The following is a 27,655-nucleotide window of genomic DNA, read 5'->3' as shown; positions in this document are numbered from 1 at the left end:
GTATCCAGCTGGCCCAGGATCTGGTGACTCCCCGGAGGGCTTCCCTGAACAGCCAAGGCTCCAGCCACAAATTGGAAACGGCACAGCTCAGGCACTGGGTACTGAAACTGGGTGTACAGTGTGGTCCTTCGTCCCTTAGGTCACAGCTGAGGCAGAAGACGGTGATAGACAGGTGGAGAGAGATTCAAAGGGGTCTTCGGTTAGCACAGACTTGATGGAAGAACTGGCCTTCGCTTAAGAGACACACACACTTTACCCAGTCATTAGTCCCTTCTATGTGACTGGCCGTCTTATTTATTTTGAGACAAGGTCTTTGTAGCTCTGGCTAACCTGGAACCCACCTGCTTCTGTCTCCAGAGTGGTCTACCACGCCCAGCTTTAGTTTTCTATTGCTGTGATAGAACGCCACGACCAAGATAATTTTCAGAAGGAAGGGTTTATTTGAAGCTTACAGTTGCAGAGAGCTAAGAGTCCACGATGTCAGAGCAGAGGCAGCAGGCATGTGGTAGAACGGGAGCTGAGGGCTCACATCTCAAGCTGCAAGCGGCAAAGAGAAAACACTGAAAAGAGTATGAGTCTTTCAAGACCACAGAGCCAGCCTCCAGCGACAACACACTTCCTTATTCAGACTACCACACTGACCTAGTATTAGGTACACTAGAGATACATGGTAAACAAACTGTCAGTCACACTTGGTTTCTGGTATTGAGGAATACTTCTTTCATTTCAATGGGCCTCGTCATTTTTACCTCCTGATAAACACACTACCCACCATTCAGTCTTGGTCCCTGATCTTGTGGAGTCTTCTCTCCCTCCATTTCTCCCTCCCGATGGGGCACACCTTTCCCCCATAACCCATTTGGAACAGGTGGAGGAAGTAAAAATCTCGTGTTTGAAGAAAGAGAGGACTCCATTTGTGACCTAGAATCTGAGCTGGGAAACAGTAAAGGCTAGAAGAGGTGTGGGAATGAGGAAGAATTTGTCCCCTGTCCTCTTGGCTCAGAAGGGTTAGTTACAGAAGTTATGGCCAGACGTCTTAGCGAAAAGTCCAGTCTTTCGTGTTACTGATGAGGAAAGGGTCAAAAAGGGCATATGATGTTCCACACCTAGGTCGTAGTAGAAGGGAGAATAAAACAGTGGGCTCTTAAAGGTACTTTAGAGCCTCCAACGGGCCCCTTAATTTTATTATTTATATTTGCTTATTTAAATGAACTTTTAAAGTTGGCATACAAGAGTAATGGGATTCACGCCCGGCTGTTCCGTTGCCATGGAAGCCGGCGCCTTCCAAGGCAGCCCCTCCCCTCGCAACACTCCCTTCCCCCACTTACTCCCAATAAAGTTGTTGTTGTTGAAGCGATGACCGGGGGCGGGGCCTGGGCGGTGTGGAGGCGGAGCTTGGGCGGCTCGAGGCCGAGCTTGGGCAGCGTGGGGGCGGAGCCTGGGCGGCGTGGGGGAGGAGCCTGGGCGGCGCGGGGCGGGACCAGACAGAGGGAGACCGGTGTGCGGCGGGCGGTGTTGGAGGGGCGGCGGCGCGGGCAGGCGGCCGGCCATGATCGCGTCGTGCCTGTGTTACCTGCTGCTGCCGGCCGCGCGCCTCTTCCGCTCCCTCTCAGGTACCGGCCTCGCGTCCTGTGGGGCGGGCAGCTGGGGCTGCGACCTGTGTCCGCGGGCCCTAGGGTGGAGCGGCGGGCCTCACACCCGCGGTCCTCGCCTGGCGGCAAGGTGTGAGGTGGCCCTTGAGCCCGGCGGTCCGCGGGCCGTTCTGGCCCCACGAGGCTCGGGCTGGCTGGCGACTCTCGTGGGCAGCCCCTCCTCACGCTGTGGGCTGGTGACGTCGGGCCACGGTTAACGTGGACCCAGGGCTGGGGCAGGCGGAGACACTCCCGGGGGTCGGGAGCGGTGGCAACCCCGGACAGGCGAGGACCGGACTTCTCGGCAGGTAGAATCGGGGAGCGGCGTGCCCTGAGACGGTGGGCTCGCTTCACCGAGGCTTCTCACGGCGGCCTGTCATCTGCTGGCCTCTGGCGGTTCACGTCTAGTTAAAAAAAACCAACAACTTAATGCTCAGAAGCCAGAGGCGTTTAAACCTCCGCGTCTGGAGCAAGTGTTTAGAGAGAGAGAGATGTGATAGGTTGGATGCCTTGGTGAGGGAGGTGGTTGTCACTTCTGCATAATCTGCCTTCTCTCTGCTTTTGAGATCAGCAGGCTTTCATGCAACCCCAGTTTTTCTCTGAGGTCCCGCAGAATTCCCAGACTTCGCCTGTAGCTTAAGGGGGCAGTATCAAGAAGGGTTTTCTTAGAAATAAGAGGCCCAACTAACTGCATTCTGTGCCTTTTCTTTGTGGAGCTGCACTCTGTGGGTGACGGATACTATATTTTTTATATCAAATATTAAAATTTTTAAAACATTGTCTCCACTAGACTGCTAGCTTCAGCAGAGCCTTGTCCGGTTGTTCTCTGTATCTCATGCCAACACATGGCCTGCTGGCCGTCATGGGTTTCCAGAGGCTTCGGGAAGGGGTGTCCATACTTCTCAGGAATGGGAAATCCTGCAGAAGTCACTGTTTACAGAGAACCCAACATAGTCCTTTAATTATGTGGCTATCTAGTCTCTACAATGGTAGTCTTAATATTAGTCCACAGGGTTCCCAGTCAGTAGAATTCTAGGGACTTTAGAGGAGCCTTCCACCCACACATTATAAAGTGACAAGTACATTAATTTTGCATATTTGGTATTTTGAAAAAGCTTTGTTTAAGCAGCATTCTCCTCTTGAAAAACAACCACCACCAAAGCTCCTCTGGTATGTGCCATATATAATGTTTCAAGGGACAGGTAGTTAGCAAGTTGGTAACTGAATCCCAGCAACCAGCCTGTGGCTTGAGAGCGTTCTTGACATTTTAGAGCAGACCATTTATTGTGTTATAAGATGTTTGGTGGCATCCCTGCCGCTTGACCAATGGCACTGTCACAGTTGTGGTCCCACAGTGGCTCTGGACATTGCTGTTCCCTAAGGGCAAAATCTGCCTCCCTCACCTAGTTGAAAAATACTGATTTAATTTTTTTAAAGATTTATTTTTTTATTATGTATACAGAAGAGGGTGCCAGATCTCATTGCAGATGGTTGTGAGTCACCATGTGGGTGCTGGGAATTGAACTCCGGACCTCTGGAAGAGCATTCAGTGCTCTTAACCTCTAAGCCATCTCTCCAGCCCTGCCCCCCTCTTTTTTTTTTGGAGACAGGGTTTCTCTGTGTAATAACTCTGGCTGTCCTGGAACTCACTATATAGACCAGACTGGCCTTGAACTCCCAGAGATCCACCTGACTCCGCCTCATAAGTACTGGGATTAAAGGCGTGCGCCACCACTTCCTGGCCACTGATTTAAGTTTTAAAAGATTTATTTATTAGTCTGTGTGTGTGTGTGTGTGTGTGTGTGTGTGTGTGTGTGTGTGTGCGTGTGCACAAAATGTGTGTATGTGGTGGTGGTGGGGCTTGCCATGGTTTGCGGAAGTCAGAGGCCAGCTTGTGGATTTGGTTCCTTCACCCTTTTCTTCGGCAAGTGCCTTTATTTGCTGAGCCATCTTGCTGGCCCGGATTTACCACTTATTTAGAGGGACATAAATTCATATAGTTCACATGGATATTTGAATTTTCACCATTTTGAAGTTTTTCATTCCTCTAAAAAATTGTCGAGAAAAATGAGTGTCTAATGATCGTGGGCCATCACTGTGGGCATGTCATTTGTTCCGACATGTAAATAAGCTCTGGTGTGTGTGCATGTGTGTGTTGGGAGGGGCGTTACTGGCTGTCATCAAAACGTTAACTCTGAAGCTCCCGTTTTAGAGTTCCCTGCCTGCTTTATTCCCTGTTGGCTGTCATTCATGGCTGCCACAGCAGAGATGTGACAGCTGTCTCGTCACTGTCGGTGGCTGGTGCCTTCTGATTTACAGTCTGATGTGTTATGGAGTGAGAAAACAGATAATGAGGTTTGTGAAAACGTTATGGGTGGAATAAATAGCTCTGGGAAGAGGCCTAGGGGTTTTGTTAAAAAGTAAGTTGATTTTTTTTTTAAGACCGTCCACTTTATCATTTTTGGAATGTTTTCATAGATTAGGGAGTCTATAGAGCTTGAAAACTCTTGGGATTTACCTGGTTTGAACAACTCTGGTTCTCATCTTAAGGTCAAGAGTAAGCCCTTCTGAAGGAGCATTGTTTAGGGTCAGTTTTATTCATTTTGTTACAAGGCTATGCTTCTGTATTATTTCATGGTCATGTGTTAGTTCTAATATAATGTGGTTTTCAGGCCCCGAGAGTTGATGTTAGAAGTAGTGTCTTCAGGACTGGAGAATGGCTCAATGGTTAAGAGCACTGGCCGTTTTTCTAGGGAACCCAGGTTTGGTTTATTCCCAGCCCTCATGTGGTAGCTTACAACAATCTGTAACTCCAGGCCCAGGGGATCCCACACCATTATCTCACCCCTATGGGTACCAGGCACTTATATGATACACAGACATGCATGTAGACAGAACACCCATACACATAAAATGAATAAATCAAAAATTAAACAGTGGGGTTTACTTCCAGGAAAAGGGATGAGGTTGTATGTGCCCATCTGTGTTCTAGGTTATCCCCTGGGATTAGCTGTTCTTTCATTCTTGCATTGAAATTTATTGGGTCCCTGCCATGCAAGTTGGTTAATACTCGTAAAGCAATTAAAACAGTGTCTGGCGCATAGAAAGCACTGCTAAGACGATGTTCCAGGTATTAGGTTGGGAAGGCTATGGCAGTACAATCTGAGCAAGCTGGATGTGGTTATTGCTCCTATGAGGCTCCTGTGCTAGCAGAGGAGTACTGTGGAATGAGTGCTGCTGTCTTCTTATAACCTCACACTTTGTTTCCTTTCTAGATGCTTTCTTTACGTGTCGAAAAAATGCCCTTCTGGCGAAGAGCTCGTCCCCCCAGGTAGAGGGTAACTTTGCCATGGCCCCTCGGGGGCCGGACCAGGAGGAGTGTGAGGGCCTGCTGCAGCAGTGGCAAGAAGAAGGTTGGAGCCAGGCCCTCTCTACTGCGAGTGAGGGTCCTCTTGCAGATAAGGGACTAGCTGAGAGCAGTCTGGCACTCCTGATGGATAATTCTGGAGAACAGGATGCTGCCTCGGAGGACAAGTGGTCCAGCAGGCAGCTGAGTGACCTTCGGGCAGCAGAGAACCTGGACCAGCCTTTCCCTGAGGTGCCAGGGGAGGAGCCACTGGCCGAGGTTGAGGGCCCTTTGTGGGCAGCTGTCCCTGTGCAGACAGGGCCCCAGTATGCAGATTGCGCTGTCCTCCCAATGGGCGCAATGGCTGCAGAGCAATGGGAAGAGGACCCTGCGATGGTGGCCTGGAGTATAGCACCGGAGCCTATGCTCCAGGAAGAGACTTCCATGTGGCCCTTTGAAGGCCTGGAGCAGCTGCAGCCTCCCCCGATGGAAATACCCTATCATGGTGAGTCTGGCAACCAGCATAGGGAGCCACGTGCAGGTCGTTTGGAAAAGATCCTGTAGTGGGGAGTTCTGCTGCCACATTTATTTGACTCTTGCAGGATCAGATATTGGGGGTGTCTTAAAGGTCATCAGATCTGTCCTCAGGGGCCTACAGATGAAACGTCACAGTGCAGAGAGGCAGTGGGACCTGCCTGATGTCTTGCAGTTAGAGAACCGAGGCCCAGCCTTAGCTCTGAAACTCTACACTGCTGCTCTGCAAACGTGACACAGGCAGGGTCTTGTAGAGGTAGGGGTAGAGAGCTCTCAGGGCCTCCACTCTGCCTCCAGGAGAATAACTGGGTCCATTTATGTTGCTTTTTTTTTTTTTTTTTGGTTTTTTTTTTTTTTTTTTTTTTTTGGTTTTTCGAGACAGGGTTTCTCTGTGTAGTTTTGGCGCCTTTCCTGGAACTCACTCTGTAGTCCAGGGTGGCCTCGAACTCACGGAGATCCACCTGCCTCTACCTCCCGAGTGCTGGGATTAAAGGCGTGTACCGCCACTGCCCGGCTCATTTATTGTACTTATATTGGGAGTCTATGAAGATGTGAAGAAAATTATGTGGCTTAAATAGTGGTTTGAAATCCGTTCAGGTGCTTCATGGTATCACCAGAAACCAGGTGTAGATACAGAAAGCACTCAGGGCTGAAATTACTCTCCACATGTCTTTAACCCCAGGAGACTATTCATCATACCCACTGCATTATTCCCCAGAGACTCGTGGTTATATCATAGGTGGGAACTTGTTAGACTCCTAAGTATTCTTGAGCATATGCTAGTGCTAGGTAGCCAGGGGATACGGTGATGGACAGGCCGAGATTATCTCTAGCTCTGAGGAGCTTTACTATCAGCTCCAAAAAATGCCCTGAGAGGGATGGATGGCAGGGGCAATGGAGAAAGGAACCTCAGGCATGACATTGTGACTTTGGGTAGTAGTGGCTTGGCCGCTGGACAACCTGCAAACTCTTCTCTTGACCCCTTTGCAGAAATCCTGTGGCGAGAATGGGAGGATTTCTCCACGCAGCCAGATGCTCAGGGTCTGGAGGCAGGGGATGGCCCTCAGTTCCAGTTCACTCTGATGTCATATAACATCCTGGCCCAGGATCTGATGCAGCAGAGCTCAGAGCTCTATCTGCATTGCCATCCAGACATCCTCAACTGGAATTACCGCTTTGCCAACCTCATGCAGGAATTCCAGCACTGGGACCCTGATGTGAGTGAAGAGGGAGATGCACCATCTTGCCTAGGTGTAGGACCCAGGCTATTTTCTGATGCTTAGGGAGAATGAGATCCTACTCCATAGCTACTCAGATGATGACAGTAGTGCCAGATAAGCTAAGATTATCTTTGGCTCTATGGATGGCAAACAGGTTTGAGTTTGCTTGCCCTGGAGTGAAGTGTTTTGGGCAGATGCCAAGATGATTCTCTAGTATACATTTTCTAGCACCCTTACACAGGAATTCACAGGGTGGGGAACCCTAACACACCTGCTCTTACTGGTGGTGGCCATCTGTCTGGGAAGTCAGCCCTGTGGGAAGTTTCACTATGACCCTCAATCTGGTCTGGGGGCCTGCTCCTAGGGAGTAGGAGTCCTCACATTGCCTCTGGCCCCCTGGAGTGATTGGTTCTCTTGTCAATTTCCCAGATCCTGTGTCTTCAGGAAGTCCAGGAAGACCATTACTGGGAGCAGCTGGAGCCCTCTCTGCGGATGATGGGTACACTGCAGCTCCCCAGCGTTTCCGCCAGCCCTTCCTCCTCCAGCCCTGCAGACTCTCTCCTCAAGAGACCTCCTCTTCTTTGTGTCTTAGTAAACCAGCAGCCTTGCCTGTGGGCTAGTTCTTTTCATGTGGGGGTGAGAAAGTAGAGCTCTAGTTTTTGAAATCTTTGAAGTAACCAGCTCCACGAACTCCATGAGGCTGCGTGTTAGTAATCCCATTTTACAGATGAGAAACAGGTTCCAAAAATTGGTTTCACTTGCTCAAAATCCCCAAACTACAAAGCTAGTAGGTTGTGGAGTCAGGACTCCCGCTTGTCTGGCTCTAGATTCAAGGCACTAGGGACTAGGGAAGCCACGTTGCTGGTAACCCTCTGGGTCACAGGACCCCCTTTGGAGCCAGTTTTGCCTCTGGTGACAAGCCTCTGTTCTTCCTGTCTTGTGTTGCTTGTGAGCATCTCTTGCTCCTCCCCTTTCTGGTCCCTCAGGCCTCTGGTTATGGCTGTAAGGGAGTCTCTGTAGAACCCAGAGGTAGCAAGAGCTCACTCTTATGGGGCTCCAGGATCGGTGCCTCAGGCAGTGGTCGGAAGGGACTGAGGATTCACCGACTCTGACCCATCTCCATGGTGGTGTTTCCTTACAGGCTTCACCTGTTTTTACAAGAGGAGGACGGGGTGTAAAACGGATGGCTGTGCTGTGTGCTACAAGCCCACCAGATTCCGTCTGCTCTGCGCCAGCCCTGTGGAGTTCTTCCGACCGGGGTTGGAGCTCCTCAATCGGGACAATGTGGGCTTAGTGTTGCTGCTGCAGCCGCTAGTCCCAGAAGGTCTGGGGCAAGTCTCAGTGGCTCCCCTATGCGTGGCAAATACCCATGTCCTGTACAACCCACGTCGGGGTGATGTCAAGCTGGCCCAGATGGCCATTCTTCTGGCCGAAGTGGACAAGGTGGCCAGGTTGTCAGATGGCAGCCACTGCCCTATCATCTTGTGTGGGGACCTGAATTCTGTCCCTGATTCACCTCTCTACAACTTCATCAGGGATGGAGAGCTCCAGTACAATGGGATGCCAGCCTGGAAGGTGAAGTGGGGCAGCCACTGGGGTGGGAACATGGATGAGGGAGAGAGCTGGGGGTTGGCGTCAAGTGCTGCTTCTGTGGCAGCTGACTGTGGCTTGCTGATGTGGAAGAGCAGTGTCTGCTCCTGGAGGCTAGCAGCACATAAGTACCTCCAGCACATGGAACATCTTCCCATTTGTATCATCTTTTAATTTGCAAGTGAGCCTTATAAATTGTTTAAGAATTAAAATACAAAATAAGAGAAAATATCCCTTTATTGCCCAAATCCCCTACCATCCATGTAGAGGGAAGTGATGACTCCAAGTTTAGCAGAATTCTTGCATTTACAGTGGTATTTATGCTCCTATAGTAGTATCACAATTTACATTTATTAAACCCTTAGCTGTGTGTCAAGTAATTTTGAGCACTTCACATGCATCAACTCTTCAATTTTCCCTGTTCCTGTCATTGCTTCCATCTTGATAAATGCAGGAACTGAGGCACAGAGTTGGTAAATAATTTTGTTTAGGTCATGCAGTTAGTGGAGGGCTCAAGAATTGTAACCACGTGGTCTGGCCTTTAGTACTGTGCTGTGATCACCATAACAGGAGATATGTAAGTCTGCCGCATTTGTTTATCAACACAACACAGTACTGTTTTTGTTTGGGGCTTTTTTTCTTTCAGTCAATAATTTGCATTTGAATCTAATTTCTTACAGCTGCCACATAGTGGTAGCATAGATAGTTCATGGTTTTATCAGCTTGTGCTGACTTTATTGTACATTACTTAATCTCTTTGCTCCTCTCTTGTCTCTTCTGGTTCAGCTTATTGCTTAAGTTTTGGCAGAGCGCGGTGGAGAGGGGACACAAAGTGACGGAACTGTTATTGAGTACTTGGGCTTTTATTTGAATGAGGTTACTTAAGTGCTGGCAGTGTCCTGGTTGCCTAGAGCAGGGCATTAGCCTGCTCTACAGGAGCTGCCTTCAAGAAGCTCAGGGGCAGGAGAATTTGCTGAGTGCCTACCAAATGGCAGGCACTGTTAGGCATTGGCTGTGAGAGCACTTGTTTGGAAACCAGACAGCCCTGAATTCAAGTCCCTGCTCTGCCGTCCTGGCAAGTTAGGGAACTTTCTCAAGCCCCCTTTGCTTCATCTGTACACTGAGGATTTAATGGGACCAACAGTAGATACTTTATGATTACGTGAAATGGTGCATGTAAAGTTTTCAGTGCCTCGTTCAAAGGGAGCAGTCAGTAATTGGTAGTGGTTATTATTAGTGTAAGACTTTTATTGTATTAGTAGTATTAGTGTCCCATTTCCTAGCAAAGGATACTAACTTAAAGAACATAAGTAAGTAACTTGTCTAAAGTCATAGCTCTTAAGTGGCCATTCAGTTCCAAGTCTCTTTTACTCTGGATTATAGACAATGTTTATGTCCTTTCAGGGCAGAGGGATTGTGTCTGTCCTGAGTCTATCCCAGTGCCTTGCACATGGTTAGCATTCAGATGTTTGTTGTTAAATGAAATCAAGGGAATTTTGCTGCCCACACTGGGGATGTGCAGATGACTGACATTGCTGAATGTTTCCCCCATGCGCTCTGTCCGTTCCCAGGCTGCTCATGACCTTGACTGAGGATGGTGACAGAGATACGGTAAAGTGCTTGGTGCATTCCCTGTTTGGTTTTACCCCGTGGTTTCCCAATAACAGATCTAGAAGATGCAGAGTTGAGGATGGCAGGATAAACCTGTATCCATTACAAATCAAATTCTGTTGAGAGTCAGCCTCCCTGGTGGAGGATTGCGTAGATTTTTCTGACGTGAACCTTAGGACCACATGCTCATACAGTTTTGTTTTCCTTGACTTGTTCTTCACTCTCTTTCCATTCTCCCCTATCTCATGGACATTTAAGTGTTTCTAGTGAGAATGTAATGTTAGTTTCTTCTTGCTGCCTTCCCCTGAGGTTCACGTGGCTTGCTCATTTCATGTGTACACTGTCTGACTGTGTGTGTTTGTATTTGTTCAAATGCCCCCAGACATGAGTCGTTTCCATTTTCTGTCTTGGCCTCCTCATCTCCACCTTGCTCTTTCTTGTAGGTTTCTGGACAGGAAGACTTCTCTCATCAGCTTTACCAGAGGAAGCTGCAGGCCCCACTGTGGCCCAGCTCCCTGGGCATCACTGATTGCTGCCAGTATGTCACTTCCTGTCATCCCAAGAGATCAGGTAAGCACACATTCTTTCGTTGGTTTGAAGTAGGTTTTTTGTTTGCTTGTTTTTTGTTTTTTTTGTTTTGTTTTTGTTTTCTTGTCTGCATGATTCTGTATCCACCATGTGTGTGTCTGGTGCTTTCAGAGGCTAGAGGAAGGCCTCAGATCCCTTGGTACTAGGGTTAACAGATGGCTGTGAGCTGTCACGTGGGTGCTGGGAACCAAACTTGGGTAACACAAGCAAGAGTAACTTGTGCTTTTAATGGCCAAGCCGTCTCTCCAGCCCTCACATACCACATTCCTCCTCTTGTATTTTTGTTTTTCTTTCAAGAAAGGGTCTCTACATAGCCCTGGCTGTCCTGGAACCCACTCTGTAGACCAGGCTGGCCTCCAACATGGCCTTCATGTTCATGTGGGGTGAGAGCTTGCTCTCGATAACAAGAGGAAGTGTGACCTCCTGGAGCTTCCTAGCAAGTTCCCGCTTTTCTCATTGTCCTCCATATGCCGCTGACTGAAATGAAAGAATCTCCCCGTCCTCAGCGGCAGATCTCCTCTGTGCTCTTATGTTAGAAGGTTCCTGGTGCTCAGGTGCTCTCAGCATGGGACTCTTTTGCCTTTCTTTCACTGTATGGCGTTTCCTGGTTTATAGAGAGACGTAAGTATGGCCGAGACTTCCTGCTACGATTCCGCTTCTGCAACATCGCTTGTCAGCGGCCGGTAGGACTGGTCCTCATGGAAGGAGTAACAGACACTAAGCCAGGTAACAGGGGCCTGTTTTCCTCACCCCGACATTTATAACTTCTTGGTTTCTAGTCTCCTCTCTCCCTCTTCTTAAAAAGCTTTGTTTATTTTGTGTGTACGTGTAGATATGTGTACCATGCGCATGTAGGTGCCTGCAGGGGACAGAATAGGGCGTCAGATCCCTGGAGCTGGAGTTACAGGTGGTTGTGAACTTTCTAAATGTGGGTGCTGGGAACTGAACCTGCGTCCCTCTTCAAGAGCAAGTGCTTTTAACTGCTGAGCCATCTTTCCAGCCCGTTCCTAGTCTCTTCTAAAGTCAGTTCTTGATCAGCTTCTGATAATGAGTTTAGAAGAAGCGAGGTGAGTTGAGTGCATGCATTGGATGTATATTTGGATAAGAGCACTGGACCTTAAAACAAGAACCCTGGGTTCTTACCAGCTCTGAGACTGGGTAAGCCAGTTAACCTTTTTAGAATTTAACATTTGTAGGGGAGACGATGCCTACATCACAGGGCTATGAAACTGAGAGGCAGCAGAGGGCCTGATCACAAGAACAACTTGCTCCTGTGGAGAACTTCCAGTTTAGATGTAACGGTTTCAGAGACAAGACACTTTCTTATCTCTGAAACCACTTCAAAGTAATAATGAAGATGGAGTAAAAAAAGCCAAAGGCAAACTCCATCTTTTATACAGCTAGGAGATCCGATGGTGTAAACCGCAGTGAATTGTAATGGCTACAAGGGGAAATGGGCTGGGATGCCAGAGGAAATATGGAGTCTTACCTATGGGCTGTATAGATCTCAGAACTACACTGTATTTCCCCAATACATGCCATTTGAGGGACATTTGAGGCATGCCGTTTGAGGGACAATCCCCAAATCTCTTGCTTTTTCAACACGAGTGGAATGCATACAGCATGATAGAAAAGTCTGCAGACTGTTTTGTTCCTGAAAGGCCGTGTGAGGAGGACTGTTCGGGGAATCAGGCTGCATTTCAGTCAGCAGGCTGTTGAGTGTCTGAGGGGCGATGGCGGTTCTTCCAGAGCTGCGTAGCCCTCTGGCTCCAGAGAAGTGAAGATGAATCCTGTGTTAAAAGCAAAATTCTTATTACTTAGACCATGTGCTCAGTGTTTCCTTTATATAAATAGCTGGTATAGAATACCATAGCTAACTCAAAGCTGGCCTTGCTCAAAGTAATACTGTGGAGTCTCCACTAAATATATGAAGTAGTGGAAAACCAAAGGCAGGTAACAGATGCTCTAGAAAAGGAAGATAGTGAAAGAATGCTTCAAAGATAAACATTGGAGCTATGGAAATGATTATGTCTCCGTGAATAAAAAGATGAGACGATCCCTAGCTGAGGAGCTGTTGGCAGTTGATGGCTTCTGAGAGTTTGTTTTCTTTAGGGATGTGGCCCCTGTGAGACTGCCTGTGATCCAGCAGATGGCCCTATACTCTTGCACGTAGTGGCAGCACTAAGTGAACTCAGTGGCTTTGAAAAAACACCCACACAGAACTGGGAGGGAACAGTGATGGGGATCCAGGGAACATTGGAAGAGCGGGGAGCTGGGAGGGCCTGATCAAGAGACACACATTATATGCATGTGGGAAGTTCTCAAACAGTGGAAGTGGTTATTTTTATAACATAGTACAAAAAATAAAACAGTTGTCTTAAAGAACTCAGGCCAGGCACCTAACATCAGAAGATGAAAACTAAGCCGTGGTGCTCAGAGTAAAAGTAGGGAGCTGGGGTGTGCGCAGTAGTAGAGCACTTCCTCGGCAGTGGCCTTGGGGGAGATGATACAGCTGTCTCATTCAGGGCCAGCAGCTCAGCTCAGAATTTTAAGATTACAAAATCCCCAAATAAAACAATAACAGTCTCACATGGATAACTTTATATTAAGAGTAGATTATTTTGCCAGTCGGTGGTGGCACACGCCTTTATCCCAGCACTCAGGAGGCAGTGGCAGGTGAATCTCTATGAGTTCAAGGCCAGCCTGGTCTACAGAGTGAGTTCCAGGACAGCCAGAGCTGTTATACAGAGAAACCTTGTCTCAAAAAACCATTAAAAAAAAAAGAATAGAGTATTTTAAAAAATGAGTGCACACTTGAATGAAACATAAAATAGCACTGAAACGTAATAGCAAACACAATTAGACCAAGACCTTTAACCTACACACGATAATCACTTTCTAAGTAGAAAAGAATTGTTGTACTGGGCATGGTGGTGCTGAGGAGGCTGAGGGGGACGAGGAGATCGAGGCCATTCAGCCTAAGCTACATAACAAGATCTGTATCAAAAAAGTGTTATAATGGGAACGATTGAGTAACAGTGCAAACCAATTGCAGTGTTTTCACACTTGAGGTAGAGTACGGATGAGCACACATGCTTACCACACGCTTTGTTGCCCCCAATCCAGGGCTGAACAGGCTACTGTTGAATCTCTTTAGAGACTCTCCATCTGCAAAGCTTGCACTGTAGACCAGAAATGAAAAGGTTTACTGTGTGCAAATGGTTTTCTAGAGGATCTGTTTAAATATGTGAACAGATACAACTTCTAGTTTAATACCAGAGTTACCCAGTTTTAAGTACATAACAAAATATGCCACCTTGTCTGTGACACTCACTTCAATGGTGACCTCCTAGTGCAAAGGGACATCCAGTGCTGGCCATGTGGCTTGACTTCCAGAACTGACTAGCATGTAACTAGTGCTTTACCTCGCCCCCACTGTGTGATGTAAAACACTGATTCTTACCTTCCCAACTTCCTTTGTGAAAGAATGATTCTTTTTTTTTTTAAATGATTCCTTTTTTAAGACTGATTTTTTTTTTTTTAAGTGTGTGTAAGTGTTTTGCCTGCCTATATGTCTGTACACCAATTGCTTTCAGTGTCCTTAGAGGCCAGAAGAGGGTGTCCGATCCTCTGGAACAGGAGTTAAAGATGGTTGTCAGCTGCCATGTGGGTGCAGGGAACTGAACCTGGGTCCTTTGCGAGAGCAACAAGTGCTCTGGACTGCTGAGCCATCTCCAGCCTCCACAATTCTTTGATTCTTTGTTTGATTTTTTTAAGACAGGGTTTCTCTGTGTAGCTCTGGCTGTCCTGGAACTCACTCTGTAGACCAGGCTGGCCTCGAACTCACAGAGATCTTCCTGCCTCTGCCTCCCTAGTGCTGGGATTAAAGGCGTGTGCTACCATTGCCTGGCTCATAATGATTCCTTTTTTCTTTTTTAATTTAATTTTTTAAAATTTTATTTTATTTTTTTTGTTGTTGTTTTATGAGTTTTATGTTGTATGAGTGCTCTGTCTACATGTATGCCTGCATGCCAGAAGAGGGCATCAGATCTTATAGATGGTTGTTGCTGGGAATTGAACTCAGGACCTCTGGAAGAGCAGCCAGTGCTCTTAACTGCTGAGCCATCTCTCCAGCCCACTCATAATGATTCTTAAGTAGGATATTTAAATTAAAGCTCTCTCTCGCTAATGTTTCTAAGTGTAGTGATCTCCCCTCCCCATTTTCCACGATGGGGAATCTCTCTTGGGCATATTATATCAGAACACTAATTCCATTAATGACTGTTTAGCACAGTGGTTCTCAACTGTGAGTTGTGACCCCTTGAGGATCAAATGAACCCTTTCACAGGAGTTGCCTAAGACTATTGGAAAGAATAGACACTTACATTACAATTCATAGCAGTAGCAAAGTTACAGCTATGAAATAGCAATGAAATAATTTTGTGTTTGGGGTCACTACAACATGAAGAACTGTAATAAAGGGTCACAGCAGTAGGAAGGCTGAGAACCACTGGTTTGGCAGAATAACAGTAGTAGGTTCTCCCCTAGGGCTTGTGACCTATCTAGCCACAGGTTCTTAGCTCCAGTGGTGGTTCTGGGTATTGATTCAGTCTTGTGAAGTGGGCCTTAAATATAGTCAGAAAGTCCCATAACATTTGTGTCACCAGTCCATCAGGAAGTGTATCCTGCCAGGCTGGTCCTTGTAGCTCACACAGGAGTTCACATCTGGGTAAGACTGATGACTTTTCTCCTCCAGTAGCATGCAGAGCACCTTCTAGCACTCGAAAGCTAGCCAATAGGGAGAAGCTTCTAGGTCAGTACCAGTTTGATTTCTCCTTGTTCTGTCACTCAAGTATGTGGTGTCTTCAGTAACAGGGTCTTACCATCACGTTCTGAAGGGTGACTAAGAACACTGGCAGTAGCCTGTAATATTTGGGTGTGTGTGGGACTCCACTGGCCAGCTACTCCAAAAGAGGTAACCCATTCTAGATACTGTGTTTTTTGTTAGCCTGTTGTGTCTAGTAGTACCATTATTATAGGGTTACTAACTCCGTATCTCTGCTTTTCATCTATGTATAGATGACTTTTTCAAAAGGTCTTTAGTATTAGAATGAGGATTCCACACTTGTGGCCTAAATACTTCCCAAAGCTGCCATTCTTCATATCATTGTTTTCTGGGGAATTAGGATTTTAACTTGTGAGTGTGTAAGGGTTCACAAATATTCACACTGTTGTAGACACTAAAGTGGTTCCCTGTATTTCCTTTCTCATGGACACTTGTGTGTTTGATTGGGCTTTACTCTGTGGCCCAGGATGGCCTAAAACTTACTGTGTAGCACAGACTGGCCTTGAACTCACAGGACTTCTCCTCTTTCAGCCTTCTGAGTATTAGTATTATAGGTGTGAGCCACCACACTTGGCACTTAGAGGTTTTAAAAAGTGCGGGTGGCTGTTTTTGTGGGTGCTAGAGATGCAAACTCATGTCCTCACTCTTGTGTTGTGTTACTCTGACTCACTGACCCATCCTCCTAGCACTTCAAATTAAAAATAGTTTCAGATTATTTTATGTGTATGATTGTTTTGCTTGCATGTATGTCTGTGCACCATAGGCATGCGTGGTGCCCAGAGGCCAGAATAGGTTTCAGATCCTCTGGAACTGGAGTTACAGATGGTTATGAGACAGCATGTGGGTGCTGGGTCCTTTGTAAGAGCACCAAGTGCTCTAAACTGCTGAGACATCTCTCCAGCCTCCACTTCAGGTGTTAAATAAGAGCAACCATGTATGAAATTTAGTACATTATGGAAGAAACAGCTGCCAATAGATGACTCTTGTAAGCCACTGGTTAGCTGACTAGAAGGTTACTGGGAAAGACTGGTCAGCTTCCCAAGCAGGGAAGTTCTGAATCTAGATTGCCTACTGGTTTGTATATGCTATACCGAGGCTCTTCCTTACAAGTGCTTGCTTGGTTGGCCACTTCCATCAAGGAATAGGACCTGGAAAAGATGTTGCAGCTGTGTAGAAAGAATTACATCTCATATGAGGCCTTGAGTCCTGGGTAACTACCAGAATGGTGCTGTTTGGACACAGAACTACATGCATGGGAAGAACCAAGTGCTGTGGGAAACATTCGTTCCAGTTTTGCTGAGAAGAAGCCAGATGTGGTAGCATATGCCTTTAATCTCAGCACTTGGGAGGCAGAGGCAGGGGATCTTTGTGAGTTTGAGGCCAGCCTGGTCTACAGAGCAAGATCCAGGACAGCCAGAGCTAATAAGAGAGACCCTGTATCAACAAAACGAAACAAACCAACCAATATTGCTGAGAAGAAAGACTGAGGCCCTAGCTCAGTAGCAGGGTGCTTGTCTCACATGTGCAAGGCTCTGGGTTCAATCCCCAGCACCACCCAAAATAAAAATAAACGAATACATGAGCACACAGCCTGTTGGTTACTGTGATTTGTCTTGTATATTGTAGTGATGAAGGATACAACTCAAAGTGAAGAGTTAGCATTAGAATGCTGAAGTTTCAAGTAATACCTTATTAGTAACCATGATGTGACTGGTGAGGCGGAGTGGTCAGGAAATCACACAGTCTGTAACACAAGATGCTTTGTTCAAAATAGAAGTATTTGGCCTCTAGCACCATAAAGAACAGAAACCAAAGCCACTGCAGCTCCCCAGACATGCTTTCTTTAAGCATCTTAAGTGGCATCCCTGTTAGGGTAAGGGACAAGACAGGGACACTGACTATTATTTATGTTGGAACAGAGAAGCCGACAGAAATAGAAGCGAAAGAAAACACAAGTGTTTAGATTGGTGCTTGTTGGTGATACCTCTGTGTAAATTGGTTGAGAGAAACAACCAAGGCCAATAGCATTAAAATGAAGATAATCCTGGGAAGTAGCTAGTTGTAAATTAATATGTAGCAATCAGCAGTGGTCACATATTATGTTCTTACTTTGTTAAAGACATAATTAAAGCAAGATTCTGTTTGTAGGAGGAACAACAACAAAATAAATGATAGAAAAAAAGCAGATACAGAAAATGGGATTTCCTCCCATCTGAATTACCAAGTTTTTGTTTTTGTTTTTGTTTTTTGTTTTTTTTTGGCCAAAGTTGTCCATAATAGTCCTTTACCCTTTTAATTAAAAACTCTATGTAGGTGAAATTTATATAGTACAAAATCCACTTTCTAAAGTTCACTGGCTCTTAGTATATTTCAGAGTTGGCGTAGCCATGACTACAATGTAATTTTAGAACATTTTGTTCTTGCCCTGTTGCTGTGGGATGGTCTGTATGTCAAGTGTGTTGCTGATTGGTCAGTAAATAAATCACTGATTGGCCATTGGCTAGGCAGGAAGTATAGGCGGGACAAGGAAAAGAATTCTGGGAAGTGGAAGGCTGAGTCAAGGAGACACTGCCAGCCGCCATCAGGACAAGGAAGATGTAAAGTACCGGTAAGCCACAAGCCACGTGGCAAAGTAAAGATTAATAGAAATGGGCTAAATGTAAGAGTAAGAGCTAGACAATAACAGGCCTGAGCTAATGGCCAAGCAGTTTAAATAATGTAAGAGTCTGTGTGTTTATTTTATAAGTGGGCTCTGGGACTGGCGGGCCTTGGTGGCGGGAGCTGGAGAGAAATTCTCCAGCCTGAGAGAGATTTGCCCTGACCGTTGGCCAGGCAGGAAAACTCTAGCAACAAATGGCGTCCAACGTGGTGGCAAGAGTTTCCACCTAAAAACTTAGAAAAAAGATTCTAAAACGGACTTAAAAACAGCTTCCTAATTGTCTCTCTCAAATGAGCGGCAGCTGCCGGTTTGAGCTACTGGCGGGTTCCTAGCGTGCGCTCTCGACCTGCAGTATGGTGGGAATGAGGCCTCTGCAAGTAGCACATTAAACTGTGTGGTGGATTTAGCCTTTGCTAGTACAAAACAAAAAAAGAGGTTTCTGGGCTACACGCTACTTTGGTAAAAGTGTAGACCCACTATTTCTGAGAGTTACGGCTCCCAGAGCTGGCGGAAAGCGGACCACCGCCATGTTGGGAAACTGAAGTGGGCGGAGCCAGCAGCCACTGCGCCGTTTCAGGCTTAGAAGGCTGCAGTTTAAAAGAAATAGGCTCAAGCTAATATAAAAAAAAATAATAAGCCACGTAAAGATGGCTACCACACAAAGAATCTGGATTATGTTCTCTTTGATATTCGTAACTGCAGAAAAACATTTGATTGTAAAAGCTGTTGAGTTATGCCAAAATGTATATTTTAAAGGTACCTTGACTTCAAAATTTGGATATAAGGATATGTTGCTTTGGAAAAGAGTCTCTGCTCTTGTTTCCACAGAAAGCCAGAGACTATGGATTTGTTCCAGATTAAGATACATCAGGTTTGACCAGCCCAGACCCCCTGAAAGGTCTCCAGTGACACCATGGCCCAGATGATTCAACATTCAGAATGGTTTCAAGGCAACTGGCTCAGACGATACAGCCTCACAGACTACTCCATGATCCTAAAATTTTCTTTCTGTCTCCAGAAGATACAGCGCCCCCCTCCAGCAGGAAGTAGTAAGAGAAGCTACGCCCAAATTCCCAAATATACCAAGCTGGCTTTAGAGATGGAATTGGCTCACTCCCCCTCTAAACCCAGACATATTGCTCAAAAAAAAAAAAAATGGTTAAGAGATTCTTGTGTCCCAAATCAGAAGAGCCCTCTGGTGTGGGACAGAGAAAAACCAATATTTTTATTTAAAGCAGGTTGATTATAAATACAATCTCTTTCTAAAGAAAAAAAAAAAGGGGATAGTTTAGATATGATAGGATGAAAGGGTAGATTAATGAACCTACTTTGAAAGAGTAACAACTTGTTTAAAATGTTTTACATTGCTATAGATTTTAGTTTATTGATACAAATTTAAACTTAATTTTGTTATACTGTATATATATATTTCTATTCTTGTTTGAGGTATTATGTTTATGTAACTCATTTAAAATTATAATGGATAATTAAAAAATAGATTAATAATTAGTCATCTATGATAATCATATTTGTAGCCATGTTAGTTAAGTCTTCTAGGTATACATAGTTATATTTCAGATAGATAGGTAGTCTTCAAACACTTCAAAGACCTACAGAATATGGCATTTAAAATGTTTTAAAAATTTAGACTTTCTGGACAGTGAGACATGTCTGCTCCTGACAGCACCGATTTACTTCAGAGAGGAGGATGGGCATCGAAGACACTCCATACGGAGTTTATCTTCACCTTGACAAAAATAGCCATTTGGGCAAGAAACTGTTCTTGCCTGGACTGCCTGATCAACTGGACATGCAGGACCCATACAAAGGTGACCACTGAACTTTGCTTGACAAAATGGTCCTTCAGGTTCCTGCTTTGCAGAGAAAACTGCCAGACATTCTACAGGACACAGAGAAAAGTGAATAAGAGACTCTAGGCCTGTGGGCTGAAGACAGATGCCCCAACTTTACAAGAGAACTTTGAATGACTGTCCAGGCTGCCAGCTGTCTCTGTCTACCCTACAAGACTCCTAAAAGTTGCTTATATCCTTCTCCATTTCTCAGGTAGTAGTATATCCTTCTGAGGTCTTTGATGTGGTTAAAGACTAGATACTTACAATTTTCCTTAGTTATAATAAAAGATAAGTTAGATATAAAACCTTAAACTTACAAATATAAGATAGATAGGATCTCTTCTTTAATATTGTAACTGTAATTCTTGCTTGATAATTGTTTTGTTATATGTAATTTTACTATGTTAAAGTTAAAACCTTCCTTTTTAAGAAAAGAAAAGGGGAAGTGCTGTGGGATGGTCTGTATGTCAAGTGTGTTGCTGATTGGTCAGTAAATAAATCACTGATTGGCCATTGGCTAGGCAGGAAGTATAGGCGGGACAAGGAAAAGAATTCTGGGAAGTGGAAGGCTGAGTCAAGGAGACACTGCCAGCCGCCATCAGGACAAGGAAGATGTAAAGTACCGGTAAGCCACAAGCCACGTGGCAAAGTAAAGATTAATAGAAATGGGCTAAATGTAAGAGTAAGAGCTAGACAATAACAGGCCTGAGCTAATGGCCAAGCAGTTTAAATAATGTAAGAGTCTGTGTGTTTATTTTATAAGTGGGCTCTGGGACTGGCGGGCCTTGGTGGCGGGAGCTGGAGAGAAATTCTCCAGCCTGAGAGAGATTTGCCCTGACCGTCGGCCAGGCAGGAAAACTCTAGCAACACCCTGTGATATGCTTCATACTGGGGACTAAACTCGGGAGCATGTGTTTGCTAAGCAAGCACTCTGTCCCTGAGCTAAATTATTTTTTTTTAAGGTTTATTTATTTATTTAGAAGAGGGCATCAGATCTCATTACAGATGGTTGTGAGCCACCATGTGGTTGCTGGGAATTGAACTCAGGACCTCTGAAAGGGCAGCCAGTGCTCTTAACCTCTAAGCCATCTCTCCAGCCCGTGAGCTAAATTCTTGAGTCTTAGTTGTAGAACATTTTTATCACCACTCAGAGAACTTCCATACACACTGGTGGTCAGTTTCCATTCATCTTCTCCATGTCAAAAAGTGAAGGGTCATAGATGTGTGAATTTCTGGACTTTTAAAGTTTTTTTTTTAAATTTTCTTCCATACAATATAGTATAATTATGTCCTTTCCCCTCCCCCAACTCCAACTCCTTGGGAATCCTCCTCACCTCCCGACCTGTTCTCTCTCTCTCTCTCTCTCTCTCTCTCTCTCTCTCTCTCTCTCTCTGTCTCAAGAAGAAAAAAAGCGAAAAAAAAAAGAAAGAAAGAAAGAAAGAAAGAAAGAGAAAGAAAAAGATCAGTAAGACAATAACTATCAAAATGAAATAAAAAGTATACAAAGAACATGGGGTCCATATTGTGTTGGCTACTCCTGGGCATGGGGCCTGCCCTCGAGTATGGTTGATATACCCCATGACACTCCATTGAAGAACATTGGTTTTCCCTTTCCCAGCATGTTTCAGTAGCAATCAGCTTCTTGGTTAGGGGTGGCACTTGGTGTCTATTCCCCTTCTTGGTGCTGGGAATTGATGTGGTTTGAACCTGTGCGGGTCTTGTGATCACAGCCCCTGTGGAGTCTGGAAGACACTGTTTCCTTGGAGTCATCCACCACCTCTGGCTCTTAGAATCTTTCTGCCTCCTCCTCCTCAGAGATCCTGGAGCCTTGAGAGGAGGGGTTTGATGAAGACATCCCAATCAGGACTGGGTGCTCCGAAGTCTCTCACTCTGCACTTTGTCCCGTTGTGGGTCTCTGTGTTAGTTCCCATCTACCACAGAAGAAGCTTCTCTGCTGGGGGCTGTGCAATGCTCCAATATCTCTCAGGACCATTGTTTCTAGGGCCATCCATTTACTTGAAAATTTCATAATCTCATTTTCTTAACAGCCGAATAATATTCCATTGTGTATTATACCATATTTCTATTATCCATTCATGAGCTGGTGGATATCTGAGCTGTTTCTAATTTCTGGCTTTTATAAATAGAGCAGCAATGAGCACGGATGAGCAGGTATCTCTGTAGTCAGATGTAGAGTCCTTTGAGTACATGCTCACCAGTAGAGTTCTTTGAGTAGACCCTGATCTCCACGGGGCTGCACCAGTTCGTACTTCAGCAGCAGGGAGTAAGTGTCCACGTCCTCACCAGCGTGAGCTGTCATTTGCTTTATTGATCTTGACCATTCGGACTGGGAAAAGATGAAATCTCAAAACAGTTTTAATTTGGATTTCCCTGATGGCTAAAGATGTTGAACGTTTTAAAAGTGTTTCTCAGCCATTTGTGTTTCATCTTTTGATGAAACTCTAGTTCTGTTCCCCATTTTTAAATTGGGCTATTTTTTTCTTGATGTTCATTTTTTTTTTTTTTTAGTTCTTTATTTCTAGATACTAACTCACTCTCTCTCTTTCTCTATCTCTCTCTCTCTCTCTCTTTCTCTCTCTCTCTCTCTCTCCCCCTCTCCCTCTCTCTCTCTCTCTGATCTCTCACCACACCCCCCACACTCCCACACACGAACACATAAAATTGGTAAAGTTTTTCCCCTATTTAGGCTGCCACTTTTCTCGAATGATGGTGTCCTTTGCTGTTCGGAAGTTTTTTAGCTTCATGAGGTTCCTTGGTTAATTGTTGATCTTACTGTCTGTGCTGTTCAGAAAGTCTTTTCCTGCACCAGTGAGTTCAAGTCTATTCCCTACTCTCTCTTCTATCAGATTCAGGGTATCTGGTCTTTTTTGAGGTTCTTAGCCCATTTGGAGTTGAGTTTTGTGCAGGGTGATAGATACGGATCTGTTATCATTCTTTTACAGACAGCTCTCCAGTTTGACCAGTGCCATTTGTTGAAGATGCTCTCTTTTCTCCAGGGTGTATTTTTGGTGTCTTTGTTAAAAAAAAAGAATCAGATGTCTGTAGGTGTATAGAATTATGTCTGGGTCTTTACATTATCCCGTTGATCAACATGTCTGTTTTCATTCGGATACGATGCTGTTTTTGTTACTACAGCCCTGTAAAACAACCTGAAATCTGAGATGGTGATACTTCAGCAGTTCTTTCATACTCAGGATTGCTTTAGCTGTTCGTGTGTGTGTGTGTGTGTGTGTGTGTGTGTGTGTGTGTGTGTGTCTGTCTGTCTGTGTCTGTCTGTCTGCATATCAAGCTGAAGATTATTTTTTTCAAATTTTGTGAATTGTGTTGGAATTTTGGTGGGATTGCATTGAACTGGTAAGTTGTTTTTTGTTAGGATGGCCATTTTCACAGTATTAATCCTACCGATCTGTGAGAATGGGAGAGTTCTCCATCTCCTGGTGTATTCTTCAATTTCTTTCTTTAGTGCCTTTCACTTGCTTAGTTAGAGTTACCTCAAGGTATTTTATTTTTATTTATTTTTCGAAGCTATTGTGAAAGGTACTGTTTATCTGGTTTTTTTTTTCTCAGTATGCTTGTCACTTGTATATAAGGACATGGCTACTTACTTTTGTGTGCTAATTTTGTATAAGGAATTTGTAGCATTGGTTGCCCCTGTACAAGAAAAGTGAATGGTGAGTGTTGAGTGGGAGGGACTCTTGACTGGTTGATTTTCTTCTTCATTTTGTACCATGTGACCGTATAACCTATTTAAAACATGCAGGGTTTTAAGCCTTGGTTCCTCTTCCTCCTTTTATCACTGTTTTTCTTTCCCTTTCCCTCCTTGACCTCCGGGAGCGGTACAGCCAGGGTCTGAGAGGGGTCTGAAGGTGAAGGGTTCCGAGCCCACTGCACAGGGTGTGGATAACAAGACCTTTTCCTCTCTGGCTCCCTACAGATCGACCTGCTGGTTGGGCCGAGAGTATCTTTGAGGAAGAGATAGCAGGACTTGAGCCTGTCTTCTCCAGGTAAACCTCTTTCCAGTTCTTTTCAGTTTTCAGTCCAGGCAGGAGAGAGACCCTCACTGGCTGTGCTAAGGCTGACTGGGGCACTACTTTTGCTAAGCCCCCTCTTTTCCCTAATAAGCTTATTGAGGGCATGCATGTATGTAAAAGCCAAGGTCATGTTCTTACAGGTGGAGAGCCCATGAAGTCCTTCCTCGAGGGAGAAGCTCCCGGCAGACATGCTGGCTCCCAGGAGCACACTGGTGTTCTTTACCAGGCAGATGGAGAATAGGGATGAGGAGTGTAAGGGGTCTCAGCTTTCATTGCTGTCTCTGTGTTGATTTTAGCGGAGATCTCCAGCCTCTTGTTAGTGTGGGAAGGAATTTGATGAGACTGAGTAATGTATGAGTTTTCCTTCTGTGTTAAAAGTCCGTGACAGATGCAGCCAAAGGGAGGAAGGGCTTATTATCCAGGCAGCAGAGCCGTGGACGGTCATGTGCACCTGCAGTCAGGGCACAGGGACCGAATGCCAGTGCTTTGCCTGCTTTCTCCTTCGTTAAGTCTGAGACCTCTGCCTGTGGAATGTGCCACCCACAGTTGAGGTGGGCTTCCTGTCTCAGCCTAATCTAGATAATTCCTCACAGGCATGCCCAGACATGATTCTAAGATCCTGTCAAGTCGACGACATTAACCAGCACAACTCTACCCCTTGTCACCTGGACAACTAACCACATCACTTTTAAGCCTTATCTTTCTTCCCCATGTCCCAAGGTTCACGGCAATCTTACAATACAAAATGCATTCAGCCCAACTTCAAAAGTCCCCATAGTCTCTAACAGTTCCAACATTATTTAAAAGTGTAAGTGATGAGCCTCTTCTGACTCCAGGAACTGTCTTCACTGTAAGTCCCTAGAGAGGAAGGAAGCTGCGTGTGGAGGCACACACCTTTAACCCCAGCACTTGATCTCTGTGAGTCTGAAACCAGCCTAGCTGGGGTACATAGTGAGTTCTAGGCCAGCCAAGGCTACATCGTGAAACCATGTCTCAAAAAAATTAAAAGCAAAACAAAACAAACCCAAACAACAAAAAGAAGTTACATACTTCCAATATACAATGGCACAGAGTAACCATTCCCCTTCCAAAAGAGCAGGACCCAGCAGGGAAGAACACTAAACCTTGAAGCTCCATATTGGGAATCAGGCTCATGACAGCATCATCTGGATTCCAAAAGGCTTGGGTAGTCCTACCTCTCCGGTTCTGCTGCTAATAGCACACATGGTTTCTCTCTCAGGCTAGCTCTGCTCCACACCTCCAGCTTTCCTTGGTGCATATATTATGGTTGTGGCATCTCCAGTATCCTGGTGTCTAGTTACTGTCCTATTGCTGTGATGAAACACCATGCCCAAGGCAGATTTTAAAAGAAAGCATTTAATTGGGGGTTGCTTACAATTTCAGAGTATTAGTCCATGGCCATCATGGCAGGGAACACAGAGGCAGCAGGAAGGCATGGTGCTGGAGCAGTAGCCGAGAGCTCACATCTGATCCACAGGAAGCAGGCAGAGAGAGAGGATAGCCAGGAGAGGAGAGAGAGACCTGGCCTGGTGTAGGCTTTTGAAACCTCAACGCTCACCCCCCAGTGACACACTTTCTCCACCCAGGCCACATCTCCTAATCCTTCCCAAACAGTTCCACTAGCTGGGGACCAGTATTCAAACTACCACAGCTGGGGGCTCCACTGAAACTTAGACTCTCTCTTTACAACCTTACACAGCCTCTCAGAACTTCCTTACAGGAACTAACACTGCCACACATTTCCTGGTGTCAGCAACCTTTGAAATTGTCATTAGGTATTATCCTTTAAAAATACTCATCAGACCCACAGAGGAAGTGGCCTGAGGGAAAATGGAATGGTTTTTGTTAGCTGACGTCTTACCTTCTGTCCTTGTAGGACTATAGGCACCATCCAGCACTGCCTCCACCTGACCTCAGTATATACCCATTTCCTGCCCCAGCATGGCCGCCCAGAGGTCACAACGATGCCCTTAGGTCTTGGGATGACGGTGGATTACATTTTTTTCTCAGCCGAATCCTGTGAGAATGAGAATCGAGCCGGTAAGCCTGGTGAAATCGGGTTTCTAAAGCTACCTGAGGGTGTCTGGGAATAGCTGGTGGTAGGTGTCTTTGGTGGCTTGGGTTACAGGAACCTGAGCACCACAGAAGCAGGCATCCTGCCAGCCTCGTGCACATTCTACCCATTTGCTTTCTCCTCTTCTTGTAGTGTCAGGTTGGGGTGGAGACAGCCATTCCTGTTCCCATCACAGAGATAAAAGTAGAGCACTGGGAGAAACTAGGCTTGTCTAGGGCCAGAAGTCGGGGAGGGACTTGGTGGGTCAGACCTTCTTTCTTCTTGTCACTGGTTATGGTGAGCAGTGTGCCAGCCCTGTGCCTAGTGTGCTTATTACTTTTACAATGTTTAGATTAATTGCCCACGCTTGGAATCATGTTTTATATAAGGAGTCTATATTTCTTCCTTTCCTTTCTTTTTTCTTTTCTTTTTTTTTTTTTTAAAGATTTATTTATTATGTGCACAAGTATTCTACCTGCATGTATGCCTGCAGGCCAGAAGAAGGCACCAGATCTCATTACAGATGGTTGTGAGCCACCATGTGGTTGCTGGGAATTGAACTCAGGACCTCTGGAAGAGCAGCCACTGCTCCCAACCTCTGAGCCATCTCTCCAGCCCCTGGAGTCTATATTTGTTTGTCTCGAAAAATCAAAAGCTTTGTAATGTTGGGCCCAGAGCGTGTGTTCCGTTTGTCCCTGTGTCCCTCCCTGTACCTGTCTTCCTTCACTGATGTTATCACAGGGAAGCTTTCTAGTCAGCCTGTCAGGTGGAATGTGTGTGTGTGTGCGCGTGCACGCGCACACACACACGCATGTGCATGCTATTGAATTCAAAGTGCGAGTTCTGGCTGAGGTCCATGTCTACCCTGCAGCGTGGCTGCTCGCTGTTGTACCTACTGGCTTCCGCTTTGTGCTCCAGATCACAGGCTGGATCGAGATGGGACTCTCAAGCTCCTGGGCCGCCTCTCCCTCCTCTCTGAAGAGATTCTCTGGGCTGCCAATGGCTTACCCAACCCCTTCTACTCTTCAGACCATCTCTGCCTGCTCGCCAGCTTCGGCATGGAAGTCACTGCCCCATGAGGGCCCCAGGGAAAGAGCTCACTGGATGGACGACTGCAAAGGCCCGTGCTGTGGAAACTTCTGTCCCTCCCCTCATTCCCTCCTGCCCGTGGTTAGACTCTCTCCAGGCCTGTCCACGTTCTCTGCCTGTGGTCCCTGCCCTGCCCCAACCTCTTCCCAATCCTGTGCCACGTGCTAGGTGGCCCTGGGAGAGGTGGAAAGCGTTCCTCTTCCTTCCATGTACCCAGAGCCCCTCCCCCATTGATGTTTAATGACCAGGGTTGCGGGAGTTATTGATCTCATTGGTTATTTGCTTTCAGGCCATTTCTTGGTGGCACCCTCTGACCTAACTTCTCCCTCCCTTTATGACCTCTGGGCTGGCATACACATGCAAGGTGTGTGTAAAGCATGAGTTCTCTTGGGGTGGGACTGCCCAGCACTGCCAGGCCTGCCTCTGCCTAGTCCACGTGCCACCATGAGGTGCTGGGGTAAGGGCAGGTTGAGAGCATGACACAGGAGCTGTGTGCTACCGGGAGGCAGCAGGTGTAGGACCCTTTACCCTCCGAGGTCCGTTAGTCAGCTAGGCAGCCTGG

At 46.0% G+C, this 27,655-nt stretch overlaps 2 protein-coding genes across 2 annotated transcripts; one reads left to right on the top strand and one right to left on the bottom strand.

Annotated features, from left to right (window-relative positions):
- Positions 1-429: 429 nt before the first annotated feature.
- LOC131924344 (uncharacterized) lies at positions 430-1,777 on the bottom strand. The gene is made up of 2 exons (XM_059279613.1): positions 1,329-1,777; positions 430-537 (listed from the first exon to the last, which is right to left on the bottom strand). Exons 1-2 carry the CDS (start codon positions 1,549-1,551, stop codon positions 533-535), a joined length of 228 nt encoding a protein of 75 aa, XP_059135596.1. The 5' UTR covers positions 1,552-1,777; the 3' UTR covers positions 430-532.
- Positions 1,469-27,351, top strand: Angel1 (angel homolog 1). Its single transcript, XM_059279614.1, has 10 exons — positions 1,469-1,613; positions 4,907-5,482; positions 6,502-6,728; positions 7,161-7,230; positions 7,873-8,306; positions 10,376-10,502; positions 11,136-11,246; positions 23,834-23,903; positions 25,828-25,991; positions 26,923-27,351. The coding sequence occupies exons 1-10, from the start codon at positions 1,550-1,552 to the stop codon at positions 27,081-27,083; spliced, it is 2,004 nt and encodes a 667-aa protein (XP_059135597.1). The 5' UTR covers positions 1,469-1,549; the 3' UTR covers positions 27,084-27,351.
- The last annotated feature ends 304 nt before the right edge of the window (positions 27,352-27,655 follow it).

This window comes from Peromyscus eremicus, chromosome 14, assembly GCF_949786415.1.
Source record: "Peromyscus eremicus chromosome 14, PerEre_H2_v1, whole genome shotgun sequence".
In the NCBI taxonomy this organism is placed as follows: Eukaryota; Metazoa; Chordata; class Mammalia; order Rodentia; family Cricetidae; genus Peromyscus; species Peromyscus eremicus.
The sequence above is the reverse complement of the archived record's forward strand: the minus strand, read 5'-3'. Positions and strand labels throughout refer to the sequence as shown.

Excerpts from the sequence above, each read along its gene's own strand:
- Angel1 (XM_059279614.1), top strand. The coding sequence starts at position 1,550 with ATGATCGCGTCGTGCCTGTGTTACCTGCTGCTGCCGGCCGCGCGCCTC. Across the intron at positions 1,614-4,906 it reads CCTCTTCCGCTCCCTCTCAG|ATGCTTTCTTTACGTGTCGA; the intron begins GTACCGGCCTCG and ends TTTCCTTTCTAG. Across the intron at positions 11,247-23,833 it reads AGTAACAGACACTAAGCCAG|ATCGACCTGCTGGTTGGGCC; the intron begins GTAACAGGGGCC and ends GGCTCCCTACAG.
- LOC131924344 (XM_059279613.1), bottom strand. The coding sequence starts at position 1,551 with ATGGCCGGCCGCCTGCCCGCGCCGCCGCCCCTCCAACACCGCCCGCCG.